Source organism: Nannospalax galili, unplaced genomic scaffold, assembly GCF_000622305.1.
Source record: "Nannospalax galili isolate Female #2095 unplaced genomic scaffold, S.galili_v1.0 scaffold155, whole genome shotgun sequence".
In the NCBI taxonomy this organism is placed as follows: domain Eukaryota; kingdom Metazoa; phylum Chordata; class Mammalia; order Rodentia; family Spalacidae; genus Nannospalax; species Nannospalax galili.
Window position 1 is genome coordinate 6,665,733 of NW_008339923.1, and position 10,623 is coordinate 6,676,355.

General features: G+C 42.6%; 1 protein-coding gene across 4 annotated transcripts in view; it reads left to right on the forward strand.

The window, feature by feature from the left end:
* The window catches only part of Ptprm (protein tyrosine phosphatase receptor type M), a 794,765-nt gene that overhangs the window by 607,258 nt on the left and 176,884 nt on the right, over positions 1-10,623 (forward strand). For 2 of the 4 annotated variants that reach the window (XM_008834658.3, XM_008834655.3), the window contains 3 exons: positions 4,884-5,035; positions 9,082-9,156; positions 9,354-9,380. In XM_008834658.3, the coding sequence (XP_008832880.1) occupies positions 4,884-5,035; positions 9,082-9,156; positions 9,354-9,380 (254 nt within the window). The remainder of the gene's footprint in view (positions 1-4,883; positions 5,036-9,081; positions 9,157-9,353; positions 9,381-10,623) is intronic. The other 2 variants (XM_008834659.1, XM_008834657.3) reach the window with 1 other exon arrangement.

Sequence of the window (10,623 nt, forward strand, 5' to 3'; positions counted from 1 at the left end):
ACTCCGATTTACTGGCAAGAAATTCCCTCAATTTTTATGTCTGCAAAGTCTTTATTTCTCCATTTTTGAAGGAGAACTTGATTCAATACAGCATTCTAGGCTGGTAGATTTTCTCTACTTTGAATATTCCACCTCAGTCTGTTGTTCATTGAGATAACAATCTCAATGGTTTCTCACAAGTTCAATGTAATTCTCATTTTTTTGTTCTCTTTATATAGCATATTTTTGACCCTCCAGCATCTTTCAGTATTCTTTTGAAACTTTATTTCCTGCAGTTTGAGTATGCTAGGATAAGGCTTAGATTTTTGGGACTTCTCTATCCTGGTGTTCCCTGAACCTCTTCAGTGTATGGTTTGGTACCTGCCCTTAGTTTTAGCAAATGTTTCCTCTGTGATGCTCCCATTCATTCTGTTCCTTCCTCTCTCCTCACCCCATCGTGCCACAGGAGTGTCTAGCCTCTCTTGGGTCTCATCCACACCTCCAGCAGTCTGTTCATCACAGTTTCTGTTGTTCTGATTGTTTCATAGGTATTTCTACATGTGGATTTTTCACTCTCTTAAGTTGCGAGTCGACATGTTCTCCCAGGTGTCTTTCCAGTTTGTGGGATTCACCATGTGACCTCAGCTCTCTGATAGATTTAAAAGAGTTAATTTTCTAGGTGTCCTAGTTTGATTCTCCATTGCTGTGACAAAACATGCTGATCAATACCAACTTGGGGAGGAAAGGGTTTATTCAGCTTACATCTCCTGGGTCACAGTTCATCAGGGAGCCCAAGTTAGAAACTCAGGGCAGGAACCTGGAGGCAGGAGCCGGAGCACAGGTCATGGAGGAACACTGCTTACTGGCTTTCTCCCCTGGCCCCTGCTCAGCTTGCTTTCTCATACAACACAGGCCTACCTGTCCAGGGGTGGCACCACCCACAGTGGGCTGGGCCCTCTCATATCACTCAGCAATCAAGAAGGTGCCCCACAGACATGGCCACAGACCAGTACTATGGAGGCAATTCCTGAATTGCGGCTCCCTCAACCCAAGTGTGTCAAGTTGACATTAAAGCTGTCCAGTGTTGCAATATGGGGGGTCCTCGGGGGATCGGAGGTGAGGCGATGGCATCAGTCAGACAACATGCAGACACCGGAGACCAGGTTCTGTGACGCAGATCTAAAGTTTATTAGGAAGTGCAGCAGGCTTTATAGGGAATAGGTGCCAATCACCAGGCTCCACTAGTGCCACCATAGCCAATCACGTTAAAGGTGAGGCCAACCATCACTGAGACCACAACACGAGGGACTGAGCAGGCTTTGTACAGTGAGAACAAAGAAATGGGGAATTCATTGGATGGGGCAACATGGGGTGAGGGTCAGGCCACCTTGGAGTGTGCTCACAAGGCTTGAGCTGATGATCCTGTGGGTTCATTGTGCCTTTACCAAGGCCACCAAGTAAATCCCCAAGCCAGGACTCTCAGTCCAGCACACAGGGTTTCAAAAACTATTTTATTATTTTCGTTTTATGTGTATGAGTGTATTGCCTGCAAGTGTGTAAGTATATCTGTGTTCTGCAGTGCCTGCAGAGGTCAGAAGAGGGCATCAGATCCCCTGAACTGGAGGTATAGATTGGTTGTTAGTTGCCATGTGGATTCTGGGAATCAAACCCAAGTCCTCTGCAAGAGCAGACTGTGCTCTTAATTGCTGAGCCATCTCTCCGGCCCCTGATTTTCAGTTTTTCTGGCTTCGGGTTGTTTGGGCAGAGTAGTGACTTCCAGCTCTCTTCTGCTGCCCTGGAAACTACAAGACCTTGCTCTCAATTCCAATGATCTATTTATAGATGTTGATAGGAGTCTTTTTCATTTTTAATCACTAAGAACCTTTGAGATTCATATAGCACAAGAGATTGGAAGATTGGAGATTGGAAACTGAAATATTTCAGGCAAACCATTCGCTAAAAATCACAATGAAAAAAATTAATTTAAACATCTTTAGATGAGATTACAAAGAAAATTGTTTCAAGTTAAGGAGTTTCCCTCCATAAAAGATGTTAGGTTTAGAAGTTTTTCTCATGATTTTCAATTAAAAAAAAAATAGACCTGTAAGAGAGAAGGAGACAGAGGCAGTAGATAGATGATAGATTGAGAGACAATTTATCCATAGCCATAACTGAGTCTCAATTGTAAATCTAGACTCTTTTAACCATCCAGGATTATAGACACGAGCATTTGAACCAAGTATAAGAACAAATAGAAGATCCAAACAATAATCCAAATGTTTCAAAACTAGGGAATTTGCTTTTGATAGAAAAGTTGTTAAGCAGCTCACTTTATTTTGGTGTGAAGCTGATTAATTCACTTCATAAGCACTGTGTTTGGTCCTAGTATTGTGTGGTGCGTGGGATGGGTACTGGTAACTCATTCGGACTTTTCTGACATAGTGTTTAGATTTGGAATAATAGAGCATTCATACTCGAGAACCATTTGATGATAATGTAATTTGGGAAAAAAATGTAAATTAATGAGCTGCTTCACAAGGCAAACTGCTTTGTTCTGGAACCAGGACCTTTGAAGTCAGAGAGTTCTACATCCTAGCTCAGTTCCATTATTTAGACGAATTACTTCTCTGAAACTAAGTTCTTTCACTTGCAAAATAAGAAATAATAAGTCTTCCATGGTGCTAGGATCAAAGGAGATAACATGTGCAGAGTGCTGGGCTGCTCCAACTGTATGGGAAGTGTTCATTTCTATCCTTCCCATTCTAATGCAATGAAGTTCCTAAGTGTTGGTGTTCATGGAAGGTGGGCAAAAGTGACAGCTAACATGCTTTATTTGGGCCAGATAATTCTTCATTTAAATTTTTTAGTTATTTACCGACACTTAAAAGCTGAGTTGACATACAATCTGGCTTTCTGGTTTCTCCTGAACTTGCAGCAACTGAACTTTGCACGGGCATCACTGTGGAGCTGAGTCAGCTTCCCCTTGCTGTTGCAGCCTCCACTGCTTCTTACCGTCTGACCCTGACTTCCCTAGCTTATATCATCACCCTGCCTTGCTCAGCAAGATGTTTGCGTTTGAGATACCCAAGAAGGTAAAAACGCAGGTTAAGAGTAGGATCACTGCAGGGAGGCTTGCTAAGGACATTGGAAGCTGGGTTTTAAAGGGGGGTTCATGGATATAGAGTATGCATTCAGCATCCCTGAGCATCCAACTACAGGCCTCTGAGTTGACCTCCATTTAGTTTGAACATGTGCCCATGAGTCCCTTGTACTTAAAAATGAGTAAAGAAACAGTGTGATATCATTGAGATTAATTCACACATGCAGAGAATCAGAAAAGAGAAAGATCATTTCCAGTACAAGCCTAGACTTCGTAGGGCATGTGTGCTCCCATCTACCACCATCTCCACCCCTGCCAAGCACAGAGAAGCTACATATGAACTATAGTGTTGTGATCTTTAGAGTTAGACGAATTCAAACAAGAAAGGGTAGAGGGAAGTTTGGTAAAGTTAATTGTTCCTCTATAGACAGAACTCAAGGATGCAGAGGCAATTATCTGCATAACTTGGTCCAAAGTAAATCAAAGAAATTCACAGAGAAAGTGAGCATTTTGTCTCAGTTATAAAGCTAATTATCTCATTTTTCCACTCAGTGTTGCAAAGGAGACCTGGCTTAAGAATGTTTTCTAGGAACTAGAAGATTCCAATGGGGAGAGAAAACATATTCTTGGAAGAGCAGCTACAAGGATAGAGCGGTGGCCACAGCCTCTGCCCAGAGCACCTAATGACATCAGGCAGGCAGAGATGCTGGCTCCCACACCAGCACAGCTGGCTGGAAAGCTGGCCCTGGGGAAAACCGTCATGTGTGCACATGGCAAGAGAGGAGTGCTAGGGCCCAGTGAGGTCACACCGGCTGACTTCTCACAATCCTCATAACTTCACCTTTCCAGAGAGACATTGTACGTGATTTTCATTCATCTAAGATAAATGTATTTTGTTTCACCAACTTTTAGAAATTAAAAGGGCACTTATTAATGAAAACCCCCTGCCTTCGAAGTATGAAATTAAAAGATGATTATAACTGCAGGCAAGAAATCATTTGGCTTATGCATTGTTTGGAAATGATAATAAAGATTATCCATATGGTCTCCTGTTGTAGAGCCTTCCATTGCATTAGCAATCACCTGACACAGGTGCAGTTGTGATTATGTGGCTCATTTTAAATGCTGCTGTGTCCTTGATTGATCGGTGTCATGATGATTTACAAGAAATAGCTAACACTTTTCCATTGTAAATGGAGAGGTGCAGTGAGGCAGAATTTGTTTTCAGAAACAGTAGCTTTGGTTTGACGATGCTGTGGATTTCTGACACCCTGTCTTTATCCTTTTACCTTAAGCATCTTCAATTCCATCCTTGTCTGTTTGGGCCTCTGGTATGGAATCTATAGAACTGTGTTTGATCTGTTTATTCATGGGACTTGTACTTCCTCCCTGTGAGGGAGGGCATGGTGAAATCTTATCTATGCTAAACATTCTGGCTGTGGTGTTCAAGAGGTCATTTCAGTTTCCTCTCACAAGTTGAGGAGAAGTTGTAGTTCAATTTTGTCTGGCAAATATTCATTAGAATTGTCTCTTTGGCACTGTATATGTAGACAGTTATCTGGAAGTAACTACAGGAGCAGGTCAGTAAAGAGATGACAATGGTATCATTTCGGGATCATTGGTTATTTTAGTTTAACTTATTGTAGGAAAAGCACTCTGTTTCGGAGGATAGACAACGGATATTTGCCATCTCTGTGTGTGCAGCTGGCAGACCACTCACATATCTAAGGTGCATAAATTGATGTATCAGTGCACGTGCCATTACTGTGTTTTATGTCTACATAATTGAACTCTTGTTCCCAAGGAAACTAGCCAAGAAAAGGAAGGAGACGATGAGCAGCACCCGGCAGGAAATGACGGTGATGGTGAATTCCATGGACAAGAGCTATGCCGAGCAAGGCACGAACTGTGACGAGGCCTTCTCATTCATGGATACGCACAACCTGAACGGGAGATGTAAGTGTGCTCACTGTGTGAATTGTGCCACACCTGTCTTGCTCACTAGGGTTCTAGAAAGCTGTGAGATTAAAAACAAAAATCATCCTATAGCATTCTTAAGCCAAACTGCTTCTCGTTTCTCTGGATGGGTTTGAAGACTGTAATCCATGAACTGCAAATTAAAGATGTTTTCCTAGGGGCTAGAGAGATGGCTCCGCAGTTAAGAGCACTGACTGCTCTTGCAGAGGACCCAGGTTCAGTCCCCAGTCCCACATGGTGGCTAACAACTCTCCTTAACTCTAATTCCAGGGGATCTGATGCCCTCTTCTGTCCTTCACAGGCATGCCACACATGAGGTACACTTACATATAAAGTAAAAATCAATCAGAAAAACATTAAAGATGTTCTTCTAAATGTGCTAGGACCCAGAGCAGTGAGCTCAGGGAGATGCAATTTCTTTTAGTTTTTTTTTTTTTTTTTTTTTTTTCTGAGCCCAGGCATGAAGGCTTATTTCTGCCTGAGGAAGGAGGCACCTGCTTCTCCTCATCCCTTTTGTTTTTAACTCCCATTTGTAAGCAAGCCAGGTGTGGAACTGCACCAGGGAAGTCTGTTGCAAAACAGTTCATTAAATGGCAGTAACAAGTTAATTGTTTATTTGCTCAGCTGACAGGTTCTGCCTTTATTATAGGGCTATTAGTAGCAATTAATAAATTAAAGTGCATATCAATTTCACAAGACTTAAGCTTCCAACCAGGTGAGCTAACCAGCCGCAACCAGTGCCTACCTGTGCTGGCACCTGTGATCCAAGTCTAGGCACTATTTCAGGAAACCAGCAATTAGATTGAGTATATGAGGCACAAAAGGAGCATTTGTTCCATCCCCAGTGACATTCTCACAGCCCACAGGTAAATCTCATAGTTGTGCAGGATTTTGTAGTTTACGGCATGCACTCATCAAGTTCAAGGCTGGGGATTTCTTTCCCCTTTGTGTGAAATCCATGCATACAGACCACCACTGGCCCCAGCTGCATAATCAGGGAATTGTCAGCATCTGGGTAGAATCAAAGAGCAGCACAGCTCTGAACAGAGCAATATGGGGCTTGTGATTTTGAGGAGCATGAAAATGATGCCTGGGGGAGATGACTGGTAGCCGTGGACAGTATGCACTGGTCACCTGACCAAGCCCCTCTCCTTTTGAGATTGTGACACGTTCACAGTACCATGCCTGCTCAGGAGCCTTAGGTTAGGCACGAGAGACTTCTGCTACTATTGGCTCACCTTTTCTTCTCCCATTTTGTGTTCTCCACACACATACAGCCTATCAGACTTGCTTGCAGCAGGCTCTGCTCTGATACACTTGGTGGTCAGCACTGATCCCTGGTCATCTTCCTCTGTCCTTCTGCGTCATCTTAATGTAGGATGCAGAAACTGCGGTTTGTCAGTATAACACAAACTCCTTTACATTTTTATAAGATTGCCTCTGCTTTTTTGTGGCTGACGTTAGATGTTTTCACTAAAAAAATACATATGTAATGTACATAAGTACAAATTAAACTACCTGTCCTGCATTTCTTGTGGGCTGGATCTGAAGAAACATGCAGAGTTGAGGTTTTTATAGTGGTGGCTATTTGATGAGCATCCGTAAGGCCACACAAGGGCTATGGTGTGGTTCGGTGGGAGAATACTAGTCCAGCACATGTAAAGCCCCTGGGGGATAAAGAGTTTGAAAGGGAAGAAAGAAGAGAGCACACGGATACATGCTCCCACTTTCTGGGATAACCCATTAAGGCTCCAAACTTTTATTTCATGGTGAAATTCCTCAGGAATAAATTTTCTTGGGATGACCCATTCCAAGAATAGGAATTTACATTAGTAGTTGTGAGGTATTTCAAGTGTGAGCCCGAGGAGCTGGGGAATATCACCTCCGGACAGGAAGCCTAACTCTGCTGTTGGTTCTATTAAAGTCTATATCTTGGGAAAATGCAAAAGTGCCAATGTACAGAGGGTTGCTGGCGGAAGCTGGTATTCATTAACCTGTCTAGCTGATGTGCTATTTGACGTCCTTTGATCCTCTCCTCCATAAAGCTAGCAGAAGAAATGGTTTCCTCCCACTCTGTTAGCCATGAGGCGGTCTCTTACAGACTCATGGGCAGTATCAACCCCTGGTGAACAATTTCATAATGCTTTATTTATGCCCTTTTAATAAGAGCATGCTACTAAGGAGGAAATCCTTAGGATGAGTGTGCATTAGACCACTGGCCTAACCAGCCTCGCCCCCCTCCCATGCAATTGTATATATGTGAGAGATCTTTCAGAGAAAGTGTGGGGAACTGTGAGATAAGTCACTTTAAGAAAATGAGATAGTAAGAAAAATGAGACTGGAGAATTTAAAAGTAAGCAGGAGCACATTTATGAGAGTGGGAATAATCTGTCCACCAGAGCACATATGTGCCTTCCACTTTAATATGCTATAAAAGGGGGACTGTGGAATGTGGGATGTGGGAATGGGTCCAATTTGTGTGCTAAAAGACAAATATATTTTAGCACAAAGGTGGAAATAAGCATAGTTATTTTGTATCTGCCTTGAACATTTGTACCAAGCACATAAAAAAACGTCCACAGGTAATGAAGCAACCTTGTGCTCCCGGAAGAGCAGCGTTCATAAGCACACAATTGCTTTAGTTCTTGTTTTCATCAACTGCTTTATTTTCCTGGAAGCTTACCAAAATCATGTATCGTAAATGTGATTCTTCTCTGTTTCAGAGAAATATCAGATAAATGACAGGCAGTCTGGATTCTGGTCCTGCCTCCCTTCGAAGATACAAACACAAGTAAAAGCACTTTCCATTGCTGTAGGATTACTCCTGAGAACTAAAATATATTAACAGGTCTTCAGAATAACTGCAACATGAGGTACCACAGGGCATCTGTAGCGTTGCTCATAGCTACAATGATGTAGTTTTGTATTTGTGTCCCCATGGGAACACAACCTCAAAGAATCATAGAAGAATACAAGCAAAGTATAGGCCTGCTGATTATGTTTAACCACCTTGAGAACACAGCAATTATTATGCTTTAATTAAATGAAAGTGTTTTCATAACAAGAATCAGATAAGATACAGAAGAGCATTGACGTATTGCCTTAAAATAGGAAATATCCATTTTCAGTGAACTCAGATAATTAGATGGATTTGACTTTCCCTCTTGTTTGAGGGTGTGTGTTGTTGTTGTTGTTGTTTTGGGGTTTTTTGTTTGTATGCTTTTTTTTGTCATTTTGAGACAGGGTCTCCCTCTATTCCTAGCTGTCCTAGAAGTCACTATGTAGACCAGGCTGACCTTGATCTTGCAGAGATTCACCTGCCTCAGCCTCCTGAGTGCTGGGATTAAAGGCACATGCCACCATGCCCTGGCAACTTTCCCTCTTAATAATAGAGATATAGGGATGGTGTGGTAGTATAAAATGCTTCAGAGAAAACAAATTCAAAAGAATAGAAGCACTTTTTGAGTGTTTAAAGACTAAAAGGGCAGCATGGAAATGGCTTTCTTTTTCATTACAGCTCTCACACACCACCTTTATTTCCAATAAGCCAGATTCCAGCCATGTAGAAAGTACCTTAAATTTTCAAACTATAAGGGGAGGATTTTAGCAAAGCATAGTTATTCATTCCTGCTTTTCATCAGGATCCATCTGCAGACTTGCTTGCACACTTTTCATTCTAAACTTCAGCTCAGAACAATGGCAAAGTTAAAAAGCCAAGGCTGGAAGCCAAACAGGATTCTGCTGGATTTCTCTAGTCAAAATGGTGGCTACGTTTGTCAATCTTTTCCTCTTTGGTATGAGAAAGGTCTTTAACTGCAAAAAGGGTGTTTGTCCCCTAAAAAGGATGAGCACACAAAGACAGCTGAAGGGTGACATTGCCCATGTAGACATCGGTGAAACCCAGAGATGTCTTTGTATGAACAGCCTACACCATCATGGAGTGCTACCACGATCTCACAGCGTTGGGTGCTCCAAGTTGAACTCATCTGTCTGTCGTCTCTGACCAGTCTTTCTTCTGTTTGCAGCTGTGTCTTCACCATCATCCTTTACAATGAAAACAAACACACTGAGCACGTCGGTGCCCAATTCCTATTACCCAGGTAACAGATTTCTCTACCCTCCCCTGGCCTCCCCACCTTTGGTAGCTGCTGTGCTCTTGGGCTTCCTTTGCGTGATATATCATAAAGCCAAGGCTTCCTGAGGCTTTCCTGGGGAAATTGGGGGGCCGTTTATCAATCATTTACTGTTCTTTCTCTTTTTACTTTCTCTGCATTGCCCTGCTTACGATGTATGACAGACCCATTTGTGCCAACTGCAATTTTAGGTGAGAATATTTTCCTTTACCCCAGTTTATTGCAGGGGTGATTGAGAAAATCATAGACCACTCTAGAAGAGACTAGAGTTTTAATTATGCATGATGCAGTGATTAAAAGTGGGGCATGGGGGTGGGCTAGAGTCAGTGGCATGGGGTGGGGGCAATAGAACCTCCTCTGAGCAGTCTGCACTGGTAGGAAGGGTTTGCTGCATGTGAATGGGGATGACACCCAGAGGTTCCAAGGAGCAACCCCAGCTCCAGTGTTCTCCCTTTGTGTGTTCAGAATTTAATGTCAGTTCAGAGCCCAGGGGAAGAAAAATGATGCTTCATCACTCAGCTGTGTACTTCCAAGAGCTGAATTCTGTCCAATATGATAGTTGTAAAAGTGAAAATAACTCCTCATTATTTTCACTTATCTTGCTAAGCACTAAAAATGCCAATTTCAAAAATAGCATTTTCCTAATGATGCCCCATGTTATGCAGATGCAATGATCACAGTGGAGTCTAGACCCCCTACCTTCCACCCCCCGCCCAGCATCCCAAAGTGTCTGCCACACGGTGGAATTTCAACAGAGCTGATGTTCTGAACAGCAAAATGACACAATGGTACTTTATCATCGTGTGGTTTATTACGTGTCAGATGTCATGAGAAATGAACTAAAATGTTAGCCCAGTGGGGCAGAATGCATTTAAAGTATGAAATATTCCCAGCAGGGGGTTACAGGAAAAAAAAGTCCCGCTTGTACAGTTTAAGAAGGGTGAGGAGAAGTGGCATTACCTGGCTGATAAGCAGACAAGCATGGGCTGCTGGTGCATTTGAGCCGCATAAGTAACCCGAGTGTATCCTGGCTGTGTTCTCTTTCTACTAACCTTCCCGGAAAGGAGCACACCAAAAGCGACTTCCAGGTATATAATGGTTCATTGTAGCAAGAGCTCCATCTTCAGTTGTTCAACTTCCTCTTCCTGATTCTCTTCACAAGGGTTTAATATCCTCCCACCTTGTTTGCCCCTGTGCTTCTCGGTTCTCTAAGTTCTTAGAATTTCTGAGGAGAGGGTCATTTTTGTTTTCTTTGTGGTATTCTTTGGGCTTAAGCAACTTTGTTGCCTAAGGGGAAAAATGAACTAAGACTGAAGCCCAGTATGAAACAGAGTATTTATATTTGAATTGTGTGTTATTTTGAGGCCTAATAAAGTACCACCACCACCCCCACCACACACACACACACACACACACACACACACACACACACAC